This window comes from Trichosurus vulpecula, chromosome 7, assembly GCF_011100635.1.
Source record: "Trichosurus vulpecula isolate mTriVul1 chromosome 7, mTriVul1.pri, whole genome shotgun sequence".
NCBI lineage: Eukaryota > Metazoa > Chordata > Mammalia > Diprotodontia > Phalangeridae > Trichosurus > Trichosurus vulpecula.
Genome location: NC_050579.1, coordinates 96,582,219 through 96,601,909, shown reverse-complemented (window position 1 = coordinate 96,601,909; position 19,691 = coordinate 96,582,219). Strand labels below are relative to the sequence as shown.

Below are 19,691 nucleotides of genomic sequence, written 5' to 3'. Positions count from 1 at the left end.
GTGAAAATTCAGAGAACTATCCCTATAATCAAAGCACAAAACAATAACAAATTATAGTCCCAAGAATTTTTACCTTAAATAGCAAAATTTTGCTAACCACAACTTAGGGCGTGAATATCTTTCCTCATGTTTCCCTAACAGTTAGCATTTCATTAATCCTTCACTTATAATTTAAAACTACCCAGTTTCTGAGGCTTCAGACATACAGCAAATACCTGATAGTTGGTTCATCATTAATATGTTTAAGCTACATCTTTAAACCACCAGAAACATTTTCATAATAGCCAAGAATTTGCTATTATAGTAAACTTATTAACTGCTTTATAACAAAATATACCTTATTAAATATTTAACAGTTTTCAAATATCTACTTTATCACATCCTTTTTAAAGCCCAATTTATAGGTAACAGCATGCAGATTAAAAAGTTGTTTTGTCTGACAACATTTCTGTTATAATGGTCTCTCAAATTTCACAATATAAGAGAATTTAGAAATACAATAATAACATAAACGTTTAAAACCTGAAGCAAAACTTCAGATGACATCAATTGCATTTCCAAATCATCATATGTAAAAAATCAATGATCTTATTATTACCTTTGGCATATTAAAAACTCTTTAGAGTTATCAAGTATGGAATAATTACATTCAATTAAAGAAATAATACTAATAATGTGGAGCTTAGAATACGCCAGTTGCTATGTTAAGCACTTTACAATCATCATATCATTTGATCTAAAATGACTCTGGGATAACTACCATTATTATTTTTCTTTTTACAGATCAGGAAACTGGGGCAAACAGGGATAAGATAACTTGCCTAAAATTACACAGCTAATAATTTTCTATAACCAGAATGCAATTCAAGTTTCCCTACATTTTTCCAGTATTTAAAAAAAAACCTACATTTGGGAATCTGATCTGGGATGGGGGGGGGGTAGGATTAGTAGGGAGAGGGTCTCTGACCTGAGGGAGTCACAGGAGTCTCTCTAATTTAAACAATCTTTTCTCTTTTCATGGTCAGAAATGTCAAAGAAAGGTTAACAAGAGGTTGCTATAAGGTGTAAACCATTTACCTATTTTTTTTTCTTTCTTCACTCTGGGATTACTTCCAAATGAGCTGCTTTCCTTCATTGCCCTAGAACAATGAAGCTATTGACTTGGCCATTTACTTTCAAAACTTTCATAAAATCTAATCCTTATTTTTCCTTAAAACAAATTCTCCAGAATGATACCCCAAAATTTATTAAGATATTTCAGAAAGGAATGAGTTCCTGGAATTACCCCCAAGGTCTCAGGAGTTCTCCCCTGCAATCTTAAAATGATTAATCTTCAAACTCCTTAATCTGCTAAAATGTTTTTAGTAGTTCCACAAAGTTTGATTATCTGACTTTACTTCTATAATTCCAACATAGCCAAAGCTGAAATAGCAGAAAAAGCTTCTTGCAGATTTTTTCTTTTTCTCTTTTCTTACAACCTAACTTCCCTCAGAAAGCCTAAAGTGGGAGTTAGTCCTGCCTACTAGGACAATTGCTTCAAGTATGAAAGTTCATTAATCTTTCACAGTGTTCTAAACTCTTTGTCTATAGCCCTTGGAAGTTTTTCTGGCTGCCTGCATTTTAAATCTTTCAAGGTAACAGAATCTAGCTTACGACACAACACAGATATTTTACATTTTACAAAGACACAAATACCGACAAAATGACAAGACAAGATACAAACAGATATAGTTTTAACAAAGCATGCAGTTACAGTCCTAACTTTACCAGTTTTTGACAGAGGCACATAGTTACCAAGGCATGCAGTTTCAACTTTACGGAGGCATACAGTTTAAAAAACAACAGAGGCACACAGAGGGACAAGAGGCATGAAGCTATAATTTTACAGAGGCATACAGTAAAAAAAAAAACAAAAAAACCATCAGAGGCATGTAGAGAGACCAATTAACAGAGGTGTGCAGTTTAAGAAAGAATATCCTTACCAGAGTGATCTAAGACAAACTAGAGGGGCCCTGGAGTTTTCTTCACAAAGAATGGTGAGCTTGACCAACATGGGAATTTGGAGGATTGGAGCAGAGACAAGGGCAGAGGACTCACAAGACAAGAGGGGTCGGACCCTGGAGAAATACATCTCCAGTGGTGCCTGTTCTGTTCCTGCTTGTACTGGAAAGTCCGATGGCCCGGTTCCATATCCAATCCTACTTCTGACACCAACTAATGCCAACCAGACTGAACTGGCCTCCAACATGTGGATGACTGGAGCCAAACAGAGCAGGCCAGAGACAGGAGAGTCAGGTATCAAACGGAAGTTTAGTTTCAAAGTGAGGGAAACAGCTTGCAAGCAAGGGGGAATCTGGATACATGTACTGGGGCCCCACCCCAGTGGGGAGACCTAAGGCAAAGTGAGGAGATCTCCATACTTATACCAATGGCTACACAGTGAGCTGTAGCCCTGACAATGAGAGGTAACAGCAACAGTGAGACAAGTTTGATTCATAGCAGGGCTTCACAATTAGAACATGTATACAGTAGGTGCTTGTCCAAGCTCAGAGAACAGCTGCTGCTGGTAGAAGCAATACAATAATTATATGATTTTGCCAGAGCGTGAGATCATCCAGAGGGTGAGTGCAAAAGACTGTTGGTGTGCCAAGTTCAGGGCACAACTTGCTTGCTAGGTCTTAGCTCTGGAAAAGAGGGTGTCTCCTAGTATCTTGACAGGACCAAGTGGAGTTCCTTAAGCAAGCCTTCTAGACTTGGAGGAGTTTCTGAACCAAGCTGTGTGTATCTAGTGGAAGAATTCTTGGATGAAGCAGGGGCTGGATCTGAAGAGCAACAAGACACAGAATCTACATGAGGAAGAGAATACCTTGTCCCTCATTAGTGTTATGATTATGTAGATGGTTTACTAATCCCAAGTTCTTTCCTCACTTGGGTATGGGAAGAGTTCCTTGATGATCTCTTTTGCACCCATGATTTTAAGCATCATCTGTTTGCATGTGGCTTCTAAATCTATATATCCAGTCCTATTCTCTCTCCTGAGCTCCAGTCCGAAATCATCAATTGCCTGATGGACAGTTCCACTCGAATAACCTATAAGTAGTTCAAACACAATAGATCCAAAATTGATCTCATTATCTTTGCACTTTGCCCCCTTCTTCAAATGTTCATTGGGATCAACAAAACTAAGGGGTTAGGCAGGAGTTGTGAAATGGAGTCAGAGAAGTGGCCTCCAACCAGGTTCAGTGTCCCATAGAGTAGGTTTGGTAACACTGTGGAGGGAGGAGCATGTAGTGATTACCAAAATGATGGTTTGGCTCACACTAAATCTTCCACCAAGGTGGCATCCTTTTCTAGAAGTAGCAGACTAGCCATGACTACTTTTGTCTCAACTGCATCTGTATCACTGAGGGCATAGCTAATAAACTCACAGAAAAGAAAAAGTCTTGTATTTGCTTGAGTTCCTAAGTGTACATCCAGATGATTCAAGGGGGGAAAAAGCCTAGTTTAACTGGTTCAGAAAACCAGGCAAAAGGAGAGAGTCTTTTGCCTAAATATTTTAGGTAATAGTAATTATGAAGACCTGGCTTATGCATTAATATCTGCATCATTTAAGAGAAGCCTGCAGTTCCTATTGGGGACACTACGCAGTTTTGTTATATAGGAAAATGTCCTTGGGTGAAAAAAAAAAATGAGTCATCTACTGAGTCACGGAGTTATCCATTTTCAGAAACCAATCTCCAGATGCAAAAGATGCATATGTTAATGGCTTTTGCTCCTGAATACGTGATACATAAGGGAGGTGGGTGGGTAAATCTAGGGGGAGCATTGTTCTCCTCTATTCTGTCTCCTAGAAAATGTGTTAAACATAAACAATTTTTTAAAATGTCCCAACCGTTTCAAAGCTGTACTATTACAATTTTAATAGCCCAGCTCCCCTATGGATAGAAAAGTGTGCTTTCAGTTGCTTTTGTTTAGGGACATCTTATCTAATTGTGATCAGACTAATGTTCAGTTGATGAGCACTTTATCTCAAGTATTATCAGCTCTTGAAATGAAGGATTATTTTTACATGTGTACACAATTACTAGCTTCCTAATATAATAGGTTTATGACATCAATTCGCTGACTCCTTTCATGCTCTGATTTTGATGTCTGATATGCTCTTGGGAGAGCTGAAACTTTGAGTGCAAGAGATAGGAGACTTAAAAGTCTAGTTAGAAAATGAGGGGTATTGTCTGTTGGGGACTATGTTTCATAGAGAATCTGAGGCACCAGCACCTTAAAGTCTTCTAAGGAAGTTCCATCATTAGATAGTTTTGTAGGGTGAAAAACTACACAATAGATTCTATTCTTAGAAGAATTTTAACTATGATTACAACTATGCTCCAGTGAAGTCTTATTTCAATGGTACAGAAGTAACCCTGGGTTCTCAAAGGCTATGACAGTGTGGTACAAACAAAGCAACTTGAAAGAATATGGGAATGATGATAGACTGTGTGTCTATCATAGGAGAAGAATCAATCTAATTGAGTTTGGAAATATTCATCATCAAAAGTCTGCCCGCAGGGGATGAATATTTGTGGTCATTACAAATCATAAAACTAGTACTGAGATTTTGTCATGCATTGATAGAGGGAACACTCAGTGAGGAAATCGTATTTTTTTTAAGGCATTGCTATTATCATTACTGATAGCAATCACAGGGAGCATGGTATAATATCAATTAAGTTGGGACTTTTTTTTTTTACTCTTTTAGAATGATAAATCAATTAAGTGTCTTTGATTGAGCCTTACTATGTGCAAAGTCCCAGGCCCAAACCCCTATCTACTAGGTACTAAGCCTATGTGGGCATGAAGTCCCCAGGGTCCTAAGAGGAGTTGCTAAGACCAGAGCCAATAGCAGGAGCCTAAGTTCTGGTGGCTCAGATGACATTCGATGACGTCCAAAGACTGTATAAAAAGAGAGAACAGAGCTATTTGCTGGGGGCTCTGAGCCACAGGAGGAGTGGCCCGTGACTCTGGGCCAGCCATTGTTATGAGCTCCCTGGTTCCTGAACTCAGATGTTGATGCCTTCTTGGTAACTACGAATTGTGATTTGGTCTGTTTCTAATGTATGTTTGTAATTTGTTTGTATTTGCTCTGAAGTTCAGGGTGCTGGCTTTTTCCCCTGAACTAAGTGAATGATATTTGTATGTTGGATTGAAATGATTGTTAACCCCTTAACATTGCTTTCCTTAGTAAAGCAAATCAAAAGAACCTGTGCTAGCAGCATGTTGTTGTTGGGCTTGTGTTGGTTTTTCACCCCCACAACAGCTGCTAGCCGAATTGTTGAAACACATGGTAATGAAAAGAGCACTAGATTTGGAGTCAGAAGACTTGGAATTCAAGGGCTGGCTCTGTTATTTAGTAACTATGTGGCCTTGGGTAAGTAATTTCCTCCTTCCTCTTGTGTATTGAGCCTCAAATTCCAAATCATATTTGCAGTAGGTACTTTGTGGGGTTGCCATGAGGAAGGGACTTTTAAAAATATAATGTGCTACCTGGGCTACAGCCTAGACTTACGATTTAATTAGCATAGGAAACTCCTGGATGATGCAATTCCCTCTACCAATGCAAGCTGGCATCTTCTCTGTAACTTATATCTTTTAAAGTATGTCTCAGCTAAAATCCCACCTCCTACAGGAAGTCTTCCCTAACCCTTCTTTATTCTAGTGTTTCCCCTCTTTTAATTATTTCCTATTTATCCTGCATATCGTTTGCTTTGTATATATTTGTTTGCTCATTGCCTCCCCCATTAGATTATAAGCTCCTTGAGGGTAGGGACTGTCTTTTGTCTCTTTTGGTATCCCCAGCACTTTGCATAGTGCCTGGCACATAGTAGGTACTTAATAGTACTTAATAAATGTTTACTGAATGAAGTTGACTGGAGCACTAAGAGGTTTAGTGACTTGCCCAGGGTCACATAGCCAGTATGTGTCAGAGGCAGGACTTGAACAAAAGTCTTCCTAATACTTAAACCAGTTTTCCACCATGCCATATTGCCTCTCTATGTTCTTTATTAATGTGAGCTATTATATTAACAATTACTCCCATACCCTCCATATATATGTATATATATACACACACCTATATCTTCACACATATATACACATTTGTGTACGTATATAAACATGCATATCATAGTGTTATTTTAAAATTTACTTTTAAATAAATTCATCACACAAAAGGCTAAATTCTGGCTAGAATTTAGGGGGAAAACATAGGTAGGTTCCTTTGTATGTGTATATACATATATGTATTTACACATATATCCTTTGGCAGGGTGTATGGGTTGTTCAGGGAGGTCTAGCACCCTCACATCATTGCCCAGCCCTTTTCAGAACTGCTCATCCACCTTTGGTGTTCTCCTGTCACCCTACTCTCACCTGTGACTCCGAGAAACTGTAGCACGAACATCAGTCACACCCTAAGTGAAACCGTCTTATCAGATAGACTAAGGAGGTAACTGAGGGTTAGGGGATGGCTACCCCAAGCATGTTCAGACTTCTTTCTGAAGGGGTGGACAGGAACCGCTTGTTCCAATGGGCACGAAGCTGAAGCAGGTGCTGTGGAGCACTTAGACCTTGGTCAGACATTGAAGATACCAAGGTTATTCACTACATCCTGGAAATCCCCAGTCATCTTGACTTCTGTCCTGCTACTGGACTCTGGAGGCTGATGATTTTGTCATCGGTCCTCTCTGAAAACTGGGAGATTGCATAGATATAGATACATATTCTCTCCTATGTGTATCGTTCAACAGAATCTGGCTCTTCATGACCCCATTTGGTTTTCTTGGCAAAGATACTGGAGGGGTTTGCCATTTCCTTCTCCAGCTCATTTTACAGATGAGGAAACTGAGGCAAACAGAGCGAAGTGACTTGCCCAGGGTCACACAGCTAGGAAGTGTCTGAGGTGGGGATCTGAACTCATTTTTCTGATTCTAAGGCCAGGACTCTACACACTGAACCATCTAGCCACCCTATGTGATATATATGAAATATGCGTGTGTATGTATATGTATACATATATATTCCCCATATATTTTTGTCTATATAGCTTTCTTCATGTGGGCGGGCACACACACACACAAGTCAATTTTATTTTTTCACTTGTTTTTAAATAAATTCATCAAAGAAAGACTAAACTCCAGTTTACAAGGAAAATAAGGCTGTATATATTTTTTTTCCGCCATCCAAGTTCGTGCGCTCCAGGAGCTCCGTCCGCGGGCCTCGGGTTAAGGCCCCTTCCTAGATTAGCGAGCCCGGGGCGGGCGGGGTAGGGGACACGGGCCGCAGCCCTCCCGCACCGCCCCGCGCGCCCAGCCGCACGCGGCTCTCCCTCCTCCGCTTCACACCGCCCCCCCCTTCTCCCCCGCTCCTCCCGGAGCCGTCTCCGCACCACGTGACCGCGCTACGCGGCGGCTCCGGGCGTGCGGGCGTCGCACTCTGATGAGTTTACGGAACCGGCCGGTCGGGCTACTGCGGTTGCTACCTCTGCCCCGGCTCGGGCTCAGGCTGCGCCGCTCCGGGCCTGGGCCGCTGGAGCCCCCGCGGGCGGGAGTCGCCGCGGCGCGTGGACATGGAGCCGTGAGTGCCCAGCGAAGGGGAAAGGAGGGGGGAGGGGCCCAGGCCGGCTACGGCGGGGGGAGGAGGGGACCCAGGTGGGACCGAGGCATCTTCTGTGTCTGCATGTGGGCAAGTTCTTCTTTCCAGGACCCCCGCCTTCTGCCCCGTTCTGGGATGAACAAGCCCCTCCCCCATCCTCCCTCTGTATGGTCGGAGCGTCGTTCCTGAGGTGCCCCCCCCCCCCACCTGAGGGGCCCAAGATTGGGCCGCCCTTCCCTCCCCCGCGCAGGCGCAGACGCAGCCGTCGGAGGGGGAGGGCAGGGGAGGGGGGAAATCCTGATACACGTGGAGCTTTCGTACCTCCAGCGACTAAAGGTCTGGGCATCAGGGCCGGGACGGGGACGGGGACGAGGGGGAGGGCACAGGGATGCCCAGCTGATGAATCCCTAGGTGTGTGAGGACAACTACAGCTGCACTATCACTGTCTCTAGAGGAAAATGGGTTCAGTTAAGCAGGCATTTATTAAGGGACTAGTGGGTGGAGGGGATGGCTTTGGCTAAAGGAAAACCAGGGTTCGAGTGTGGCGTTTGGCACACTAGCTGTGCGACCAGGCGCAAGTCTCATGACTTTTCAGTGCTCCAGAAGATACTTAGTTACAAAAGAAGTTTGCTGCTCTGCTTTGGCGTGGGGAGTTTCCACACTAGGAGGTCCTTAGCTTGATGAAGTCACAGGTCTGGATCAAAAGTATGTGCGAGGCACTGTGGGAATGCAAAGACACAGCCTCTGCCTTCAAGTAGTTCACAGTGTGTAATGTGGGACATTTTCAAGGCAGCGTTGTTTGGGGCTTGGCTCTTGGAGTGGGGAAGACCTGGGTTCAGATCCTGTCTCAAATGATAGTGTTGGAATGAATGGCTTTTAAATTTCCTTCCGGTTCAAAATCTGTGATTTCCCCCAAGCCCTCCCCTGCAACCTGCCGGGTACCCCCACTCCCCCAGGAGTCATCCTGGACTGCTCACTATCTCTGGCCACCCCCACCCCCATATCCCATCTGTGCCAAGGCTTGTCGATTTCACCTTTGCAGCATCTCTCCAGTATTTCCCTTCTTCTGACACTAGCACCCCTCTAGTGTGGGCCCTTACCGCCTCACACCTGTACTGTTGCAATAGCTGCTGGTGGGTCTGCCTACCTCTAGTGTCTCACCACTCCTGTCCATCTTCCATTCAACCACTAAAGTGATTTTCCTAAAACACAGGTCTGATCATATCGTCGTATTCAAGTGGCTTCCTGTTGCCTCCAGGATCAAACACAAAATGCCATCTGGCATTCAAAGCCCTTCATAACCTATCCCCCTTGTACCTTTCCATTCTTCTTACACCTTACTCCCTGACAGACACTCTTTGATCAGGTGACACTGGCTTCCTGGTTCTTCCACGAGAGGCAGTCCATCTCTTGGTCCTGAGCATTTTCTCTGGATGTCCTCCATGCCTGGAGCAGCCTTCCTGCTCCACTCTGCCTACTAACCTCCCTTGTTTCCATTAAGTCCCAACTAAAATTCTCCCTTCTATAGGAAGTTTTCTTCAACTCCTCTTAATTCCTTCTGTTTATTATTTCCTATTTATCCTGTATATAGATTGTTTTGTACATTTGTGTTTTTGTATTCTCTCTCCCATTAGACTGTAAGCTCCTTGAAAGCAGAAACTGTCTTTTGCCTCTTTTTGTTCTCCCATCGCTAAGCACAGTGCCTGACACAGAATAAATGCTGATTGATTGATTGACAATAAAGTACAATCGAAATATTGAGGTGAGGAAATAGATCATTTTGAGGAAGAAGTTGTTTGGAAAAGAGATTTGAAGATAGAAGGGCCTGGTTTATGTGGGGAGATGGTGGTATTAATATTGATGTTTTATAACGAAAAATGAAGTTGTAATGTAAACTCCCTTTTGGGGTATTTATTTCTGAACTACAGCCTGATGATATTCATAACCCAGGGTAGATTTAGTAGTTAAAAGAGGGAACTACTTAAGCTGATGGTTTTTTTTTCCTTATTTGGGGTTTTTTAGTTACGGATTTGTAGAATAGGATGATGTGACTTGATGTTAAGGGAATGTTTTGTGAAGCCTGGGATTGATTATCAAGGGTGATTTAAAAGTAAGTGATTGAAAAGGCCTTCGGTGGCTATGAAGTGCTTGCAGGTGCCTGTACATATAGTTAAGCTTTTGTGAAGCCTTGAGGAAATATCCAAAGAGAGGTACAATCAAATGTAAACTGGCATTATGAAAAAAAAAATGTATTTCATTATTATACACACCCATTTCCTTCATGCATCCTGCACCATTACAGTTTTTCCTGTATTGCCTTTAACTCATTAATTTTGTCATGCTGTTTCTTTCTTCTAACTGCTTACAGCCCTTCCCCCGCCACCTCCTGTGTTTCAAAGGTGATTTTTAGGCTTTCCCTTTGAGTGGGGGTGGATTCACGACACATTAAGCTTTCAGATGGCCAGAATTTTCTTTCTGTAACTCTTTGTACATATGTGCCTAGCCCAGCATCAGGTACAATTAAGTACTTTGTAAATGTCTTTTTGATGATGATGGGCTGGGTGACCTTAGCCAGCCTTACTGAGTTAGGAAAACCTTGAGTTTTATTAGTTTTTCTATTAAAATACTGCTGACTTTGTGGCTTGCTTTGAGCTGTTTGCATCTCTAAAGTTCCTGGGTTTCATTGGCTTGCCTCCCTGAGGTCCCAAAGTGTCAGTTTCTAAAGCTCTTTTGTCACGAAGTGGAGATTACTTTGAAGGAACCAGTCACTTGGGTTCCTTCAGCAGTCATCCAGAAAGGAAGACAAGAGAATCAAGAGATTCCACAGTGAATAGAGTTGCAAGAAGTCACAAATAATGTGATAGCTTGAGTTTCTGCTCTTGTTTTTATTATGTACAGTATCATCTATGACATAAAACCAAGGTCATGTCTGTCTCCAATGATGCTGTCTTTAGAAATGTAATGATTTTTCATCTCAACAGTACTGATTGGGATGTTGTTTCTGTGTGCAAACTTCGTCAGGGAAGCAACATTCTTGGTTAAGTTAAATAAGCATCTATTAAGTGCTTACTATGCCAGGCATTGTGTTAAGTGCTGGGAATATAAATCCAAGCAAAAAAAAAAAGACAGTCCCAGCGCTCAAGTAGCTTACATTCCAGTGGTGGAAGCCAACACATAAAAAGGTCTCTCTGAAGCTTTTTTTTTTTTTTTGCCAGCCCATGTTACCAAAAAAGAGATTTGTGTTTATTTCTGCTCAGTAACCCAGAAGTTCTGCCACTGAGGAGTCTTTTTTGTCTACTGTGAAGCTACATCAGTGCCATGCTAGCCACCAGGGGCTGTCCTAACTAGTTTTCATTTTAATTTAAGACTGAGTTCAGAGAGCAAGTGTTTGGAAGAAGTAGAGGCAGCTGTGTTGTAGAAAGTGCACTCAGTGTGAAGTCTTCATCTCAGTTTTCATCTCAGCTCTGTTATTTTCTGGGTGTACGGAGTCAAGACAGTCTCTTGGAGGTTTCATTTTTCTCATCTGTCAGATGAAGATAATGTTTGCATTGCCTACCTCACAGGCTTGTTGTGAGAATCAAAAGAGATCATGAATATATAGCAGTTTTAAAACTCCAAAGTGCTATGTAAATATAAGCTATTACTAAGGGAATACAAGTCCGACAAAGAAACACTGGCCATTTAAAAGGGTTGGGAGCAAACTCCTGGAAAGCCCAACAGCTCTACAGTTAGGGCCAAGGTGCTCTGCCTACCTTACCAACCCCTAAGGGCCTTTCTTACAGCATAGTGCTGTAATTGATTCTTATAATACTGACTCCACAAAAAGGCTACATCAAATTCAGTGTAATAGATGTTTGTTGGCTTGTGTGGTGGATCCTGCTTACATAGACAGGGAAGTATTTAACACATTTTAGAAAGATTTCCATTAAAAACATTAAAATTTAAAAAAAAGTTTAGCAGATTCCTGGACAGTTGTTATATGGAACAGCTTATTCCAAAATAGTGCCTGATAGGTACTCTCACGAATCATCCAAGGAGGAAGAAGGCAAGGAAGGATGGGAGGACAGAATGTTTGAAAGTTACTAATGCTTCTGCTTTGGTTATATGTTGTTTTTTTGCTCATGTTCATGATTTGACATTTTCATGTTCCTTGGCAGCTTTGGTATTAACAGAACATTTTGATGTATAGTTAAAGGATTATTCCTTTTTGGATTTTATTGTTACAAATTAGCTGTTAACAGTGCAGGTTAGACAAGATGATCTACAAAGTTCCTTCTGGCTATAACATGCTGTGTCTGTATCTGTGTCCAAATTGGCAAATGTTTTGCACAGTTGAAAAGAAAACCTAGTAAATAACAAAAATAAACCTGATATAATGGGAATTATGATAACTGTGGCAGGTAACTTGTCATCATAGATCGAGAGCCATCTCACCTCCAACTTAGGAAGACTTAGGTTGAAGTCCTGCTTCTGAAGAGTACTATTGGGCAAGTCTTTAAACTCCCAGATTGTAAATTGTCGAGGAGCTGCTGTTCTTTCTGCCTTGGTGCAAGGATGTTCCTCACTGGGAGTTTCCTATGTCACTGCAGTCACAGGTTTGATCCCAAACCAGAAGTGATATTGACCTCTAGGTTGTTGGGAGAATCAAATGATGCAATATAGGAAGAATTTCTAGGGCATGTTAAAGTGCTGTATACATAGGGGAGGGCACTGGACCTTTGACTTTGTTAGTAATGGGGAACTTTCAGGTGAGGAAATTCCTTTTTGCCAATGCGGGGAGTTTTCTCATCTGAAAGTCCCCAACACCAGTGAAATTAGCAATAGCTTGTGGTTAGAAAGATATGAGTTCAAGTTGTACCTCTGATATTTCTTAGCTCTCTGATCACGGGCATCACAGCCTTTAAACCTCAGTTTCCTCATCTGAAAAAATGGGATTATTACCTGTAGTACACATTCCTGCAGGGTTATTGTAAGGGTTAGTCAGTCAGCTACTGTTTATTAAGTGCCCACTGTGTGCCAGGCATATAAGAAAGGCAGAAGACAATCTTTGCTCTCAAGGAGTTCACAATCTGAAGAGGGAAACAACTTGTTAATAACTGTGTACCAACATTAGATATATGCAGCATAAATTGAGATTATCGATAGATGGAAAATCCTAGCAGGGAGGTTGTGAAAGGCTTCTTGCAGAAAGTGAAATTTTAGCTGAGACTCAAGGAGGTCAGAGAAGCCAGTCAGTAGGCAGAGATGAGGGAGATGACTGCATGCTCACTTCCCTGGCTTCCTTCAAGTCAGGAGAGAAGGGGGAATGTCCAAGAGACGTTCCAAAGGTACAAATGGAGGACATGGCAGCTGGTTGGCTGTGAGGGTGGTGGTAGTGAGAGAGAGTGAGGAGTCTAGGAATGCCCCTTAGATTTCAATTCTGGGTCACTGGGAAGATGATGATAGCCTCAACAGTAAGAGGGAAGTTAGGAAGAGGGAAGCGTTTTGGAGGAGAGATAATGAGTTCAGTTTTAGATGTGTTGAATTTAAGATTTCTATGAGCCATTCAGTTTGAAATGTCCAATAGACAGAGATGTTGGTCAGGAGAGAGGTGCAGGCTAGACAGACAGACCTGGGAATCATCTGCATAGAGATACTAGTTGACTCCATGAGACCTGATTAGGTCACGAGGTGAAATAGGATAGAGAGAGAAAAGAAGATGACCTAGAACAGAGTCTGGGTCAAATGGAATAATATATGTCAAGTGCTTTAAAAACTAGGAAGTGATATATGTCCATGCATGCATATGTACATATGTGCATGTGTCTATATATATGTCAGTTACTAATGGTAGAAAGTTTGAATCTAGGTGTCCTGACTGCTAGTCTAGTGTTTTTTAAACTTTGGAAAGTGTATCACTATGTAGGAACATGGGGCTTAAACTCTCATTAGCAACAACAGCCACAATTGACATGAGATGCATTGTTGCCTAATGGATAGAGAGCATCTTCCCAGACCTTTTCTTCTCACTCTACCTCCTCTTCTAATCCCAGCACTTATGGCCCCTTACCTAGCCTACTACCTCACTGAAGAGCTGCAGACCATCTCAGGTGAGCTTCCATTCTCTAACTGCATCAACACTTATTCTAACTTTCCACACTATGTCTGCTTCTCTTCAGTTAGTCAGTAAGTATTTGTTATGTGCCAGGCACTCTGGAGTTCTGGGGATACAAATACAAACAAAAAGGAGAGTAGAAGAAGTTGGAACATCAGCTATGGAGAATGGGATGGGGAGACAACCAGAGATGATCCTTAACATCATTGGCTATACTGTAGACTCATGGTATCTAACCCCAAGTGGGGCCTCAGCCCAGACTAGTCAGTGAGCATTTATTAAGTAACTTCTTATGTGCCAGGCACTGTGCAAAGCACTGGGGATGCAAAGAAAGGCAAAAGACAGTTCCTACTTTCAAGGAGCTCACAGTAACTCCTTTTAGTAATTCCTGGCAACAGGAATAGAACAAGTGGGCAGTGGAGTTTACCTAGAGCTGTGGATTGGTGTGGTGGGTCTGATGAAACGAAAGAGAACATGGGTTTCTAGGCTATTAGCCACAGTATTCTCGTAAAGACTGATCAGAGGGAAAGAAGTAAATCCAGAAGTTAACTGGAGATCTGGGAGAAGAGAAAACAATCAAGGAACTGTTGTCTTCAGTGGATGTGAAGAACAGGTTTAACAGTAATGTCTTACATTTATAGCTTACAGAGTGCTTTCCTCAGAATAATCCTGGGAGGAAGGTGGTACACATACTCCATTTTACAGATGAGGAAACTGAGGCCCAAAGAAATTGAGTGACATGTTTGTTATCACCCTAGTAAGTGTTACAGCTATGATTTCTTCTGAGATCTTGGAAGTAGAACAGTTCCTAGTGATGGGCAAGGGCCAGGGTATGGTTAATTTTGTTCATGGTTGAAGTAGGGTAGAAATGAAAATCATCTGAGTCAAGGAAGTTGAAGAACTGTGAATCCAGGGTGCTTGAAGAGATGTTGAAGTGGATGAGGATGAAAGCTCAAGATGAGATGGCGTGGGAGAGACTTTGAGCCAGGAGTGGAAATAATCAAGAACTTCAGAGTTCATCAGACATTTATTCAGTGCAGTGCAGGGAGATAATAAGAATGGGCAGAGAGCAACATAAGTAGGTGGCAGAGACTTTGGTGACTTAAAGGATATGACACTTCAGTGGAAAAGCTTGTATTTGCAGACTGAGACTTGAGAATTCTTTGTCTTCTCCTTTAAAAGTTGTGTCCTTAACACTTCCAAGTGAGGTTTTTTTTTTTTTGAGAGATTTTCCTTGAGGACTCAGTTGTTAGTGACTGAGTTAATGCTTAACCTTCTGCCCTCCAACCAAATTGGTTATCAGTCCTAGTGGGTGTAACTTTATGCACAGAAGGTAAGTCTTTAAGAAGCCTGAATTATTAAATGAAGTTGTCAGACTCTGATGTCCCCTAGAGTCACTTAGGGTTCTAAAGGTCTAATATGTTAGCTCTAAAGGGCATCTCGGGATCTGTGTCTGTGAAAAGTAGGTGGGAAAAGACTGTCAAAGGTTCTAAATGGTGAGTGGAGAAGCTTATGTTTTATTCTGAGTCAGTAGGGAGCCACTGAAGATTTTTGAGTAGAAGGTGACATGTGTGGATTTCTTTTAGGAGTGTGGATCTGGTAGGTATGTGGAGGATGGATTCAAGAGGGATGAGACTGGAGGGAGTTAAACCAATAAGGTGGCTATTACCCTAGCCTTTGCAGTAGGACCAGGGCCTGAATTAGGCTTCATGAATGGAGAGAAGGGGATAGATATGAGAGATGCTGTGGGGCTGCCATGATTTGACAAATGATGCACTATATGAGAGTTGAGGGAGAGGGAAGTCATTGATGAGTCCAAGATCATTAACCTTAGTGACTGAAAAAATGATGGTTTCATCAATAGAGATGGGCAAGTTTGGGGGAGCTTTGAAGGAAAATATAAGTAATGTTGTGGACATTTGGTGATTGAGGTGTCTTAGATTCCCAGCAGGCATTTGGCAACGTGAGACTGGAGCTCAGGAGAGATTTTAGGGACTGTTTAGTCCTACATTTGGGAGTCATTTCCAGAGAAATGACTGCACCTATGGAAGCTTATGAGATCACCAAGGGAGAATGCAGAAAGAAGAGGACTCTAGACAGAGCCTTGGGGAATACCCACTATGGGCAAAAGGAGGATGATCCAGAAAAGGAGACTGAGCAGTGGTTAGGCAAGTAGGAGAAGGATCACTTAGAGTGGTATCATAGAAGCCAAGGAGGATGGTCAGGCAAGCTGTACCAAAAGCTGCAGAGACGCCAGGAGGGATGAAGACTTAGAAAAGGACATTGGATTCAGCAGCTGAGAGATCACTCTTAACCCTAGAGATACTTTACTCGAGTGCCTGATTACCAGGAATTGAGAAGAGAGTGGGAGTTAAGGAAATGGAGACAATAAAGTGTCTGTGACCCTTTCTGGGAATTTAACTGTGAATTGGAGAAGAGATACAGGATAATAATTAGAGGAAATGACAGAGTCAAGTAAAGGTTTTTAAAATTGGTAAAGATCTTTATAGAAGGCAGAGAAGAAGCCAGTGAATAAGAAAATATTGAAGATGAGAGACAAGGGATAAGCATCTGGAAGAGAGAGGAGGGGAAGTCACCAAGAGCACTGGTGGAGGAATTGCCTCCGCAAGGAGAATACCTGTCCCTTCAAAGAATGAAGCAAAGGGGAAGAGAATGAGGAATGAAAAAAGATGGCTTTTGCACTATGGAGCTTATTCTCTGTGGATGGCCTCTCTTTCCTTAGTAAAGGAAAGGCAGGATCTTCTGAGAAGAGTAAGGAAGAAGTGCCTGAGGAGACATTAAAGTTCACAATAACAATTGCTATGAGAAGAATAAAAGGATTGGTATGAAAATAAAAGGGCTCAGTTGAAATTAGATAACAAGTTTATAGTCAGCTGAGTCACACAATTGCATAACTTTCTCCAGGAATGTTCAGCAGCAGGGCTTGGCAAAGTATGTTTGGCAAATAATAAGGGATTCAAGATGGTGGGCCAAGGTTGTGTTTATACTCCCTACTTATTTCAAACAATCAAAAGGACAGTGAATGACAATAACATTAACTAGTTATTGAGCACCTACTCTTTGCTAGGCATTGGAGAGAATACAGAAATCCATAAGGTAGGTTAAGGAGCTGACAGTCTAGTTTGAGGGGTGAGACATTTTCATATGAAAAGATAGATTGAAGTTCTGGGAAGTGAATGAATACCTGGTGAATGAGTTCTGAGGATGAGAAAGGATGTCCTGGTGAGGCTGGGCTTGAAAGGTTTCTTGGGAAGTCAAGGAAGGAAGAGGAAAAATTAAAGTTGACTTGGAAGATGCACAGAATTTAGGTACATCAAGAAGGGTGAGAAAGAAAATAGTGCGAACAAAGGCAAGGCATTTGGAAAATGCACCAATGGTAATAATGACGATCATGAGTCACATTTATAGAATACTTTAAACTTTGCAAAGCATTTTTTCTTACCAACAGCTATGTGGGGCTGGTTAAATAGTATTTTATTCCCTCATTTTAAAAATGAGGAACCTGACATGAAATACTTTGTTTCAGGTTACTCAGGTAGTAGGTGTGAAATGCAGGACTCAAATTCAGGGCTTTGAATTACAGGACCAATACTGTCTCCATTATATCTTGCTGTTTATTGATCACTATCTCTTGATCATGATAATCCTTGCATGCAGTAACCTTACCATTGCAGTGGGTTAGAAAAAAAAATTCCACTTACTTGAAATATGAAATAAATCCTTACCTGTAAGATGCCTTTCAGTGCTAAATCCTGTAATCTTCATGTGAAAATGGGAATGGGACCAGATGGTCCCTATAAGGGCCCTCCTGCTCTAGCATTCTATGGCAGATACAAGGGTTGTGAGACATAAGTGTGTTGTCAGGAGTTCTTGCCTCCTTGATTTGGTTTTACTTTATTTGCAGGGTATGCTAAAGAAAACAATTTTCTCTCTAGTGCCCTCATTGAAATGATGTGGATAGATAAATAGAAGAGTATTGTGATGTAAAAACTTACATATTAATATGTAATAGACCTGTCATTTGTACAGTACTAGTAAAAGTGGACTCTGGGACACTTATTGGTTATCAATTAGTGCTGAGCCTAGAGAAATATTTTAATAGGAGTCTTGCATGGAGTCTCACTTGGATGATAAAGTAGCCTGTACTTCAGATGATTTGGTATGTTTCAGTAGTTTCTCAGTTTCCTGTCAGTTGTGAGAATAAAGTCAGAGAACATAGGGTCTTTACCTTTTCTGTGTTGTGAGGATGCTTTATTGGAATTGAGAAAGCTTAGCCCATTTTAGAGGTAGAAAAACTGCAATACAAACAAGCATGTGATTTTCTTAGGCCTTGGTTTGTGGGGAGGAAGATGCAGAGGATCACAGTACAGTGATACTTTTTTACTCTGGCATCATTTGGAGACTGAGGTGTTTAAGTAAATTGGTCAAGTTATGAAAATTACTCCATAAAGGTACATTGGTAACTAAGGTGGGACTCCAGGTAGGGCCAGTGAAGGGAGGTCTGATTATATCTTGGCTCCCAAGTAGGCCCAAAACCCCTAGATACTAGGTGCTAAGCCTATGTGGGCGTGAAGCTCCCAGGGTCCTAAGGGGAGTTGCTAAGACCAGAGCCAACAGTAAGAGCTTAAGTTCTGGTTGCTCAGATGATGTGTGATGATGGCTAAAAAGTGCATAAAAAGGGAAGACAGAGCTATTTGCTTAGGGTTCTCAGTTTTGGTGGTGTGCTGATGTGGAGACTCTGGGCAGCTATAGTTAAGAGCCCTCCAGCTTGTAAACCTGGATGTTCGGACTTTGTTAAACTCTGGTAACTAACTATGCATTGAGATTTGGATCAGACAAGGTCTATCTGTTGATGTTTGTAATTTGTTTGTATTTGCTCTGAAGTTCAGAATGCTGGCTTTTTCCCCTGAACTGAGTGAATGATATTTGTATATTGGATTAAAGTAAGATTGTTAACTCTTTAATGTTTCTTTCCTTAGTAAAGCAGATCAAAAGAACTTGGGCCTGCAGCATGTTGTTGTTGGGCTTGTGTTGGTTTTTCACCCCCATAGCAGCTGCTAGCCGAATTGTTGCAACAAAAGGTCAAAACTTTCTTTAAAAAAAGATTTTAACCATTTTCATTCAATCAAAATGCATTATGTCTTTTGGTTTGAATTCTTTCTAAAATGTATTATATAGACTTTCCCTTCTTACATATCGTTCTGTCTCTGTTATTTCAGCCTGTTAATTATTTTTCCTCACCTCTTTCTTCCACTTTTTAATGTGCACAAAGCAAGAGTACAGTGGCTCTGAGGGGCTCCCCCTTGAGCAAAGCAGATGGGTTTTAATATGTTAATGTTGTAACCTTTTTTGTGACTTTTATTCCAAGCCCTTTTATGTTTATTTCCTGATTCTTGGTTGTATTCTTGATAGTTGAGGTTGCAAAAATAAGGTGGTAATAATAGTTATTATTATAATGGCTAACTTTTATATAGTGCTCATATAGTTTTATGTATTTATATATAACATATAATACATAGTATGTATAATATATGTAATTTAATATATTTATATATTATATATAGTTTTATATATGTATATATTTTATATATATGTATATTTAGCCACACTGTGCTAAACACTTTACAATTACTATCTCATTTATAGATACTACCTCAACTATAGCACTATGAGGAAACTGAGGTAAACAGAGGTTAAGTGATTTACCCAGGGTCGTACAGTAAGTGTGTGAGACCAGATTTGAATTCCATCCTTCAGGACTCCAGGCCCAGTGCTCTAACCATTGTACCACCTAGCTGCCTTATACTTAATTCTGCCCTTTCTCATAGCTATGCTATTTGAGGTCTCAGAGGACACTCACATCCTCTTGAAACTTCCTTTTTTGGCTTTCTGGAAGATGCTGTTTCTTAATTCCTTTCCAAGAACACTG

The 19,691-nt window shown here is 41.2% G+C and overlaps 1 protein-coding gene across 3 annotated transcripts in view; it reads left to right on the top strand.

Moving 5' to 3' along the window:
• The window catches only part of TMEM181 (transmembrane protein 181), a 102,922-nt gene that overhangs the window by 17,026 nt on the left and 66,205 nt on the right, over window positions 1-19,691 (top strand). For 2 of the 3 annotated variants that reach the window (XM_036766568.1, XM_036766567.1), the window contains exon 1: window positions 7,472-7,629. The exons of the other annotated variant lie outside the window; for it this stretch is intronic. In XM_036766568.1, the coding sequence (XP_036622463.1) occupies window positions 7,622-7,629 (8 nt within the window). In that variant the 5' untranslated portion in view covers window positions 7,472-7,621. Of the gene's footprint in view, window positions 1-7,471; window positions 7,630-19,691 lie in introns of those variants that run through there. 3 annotated transcript variants of the gene reach the window in all.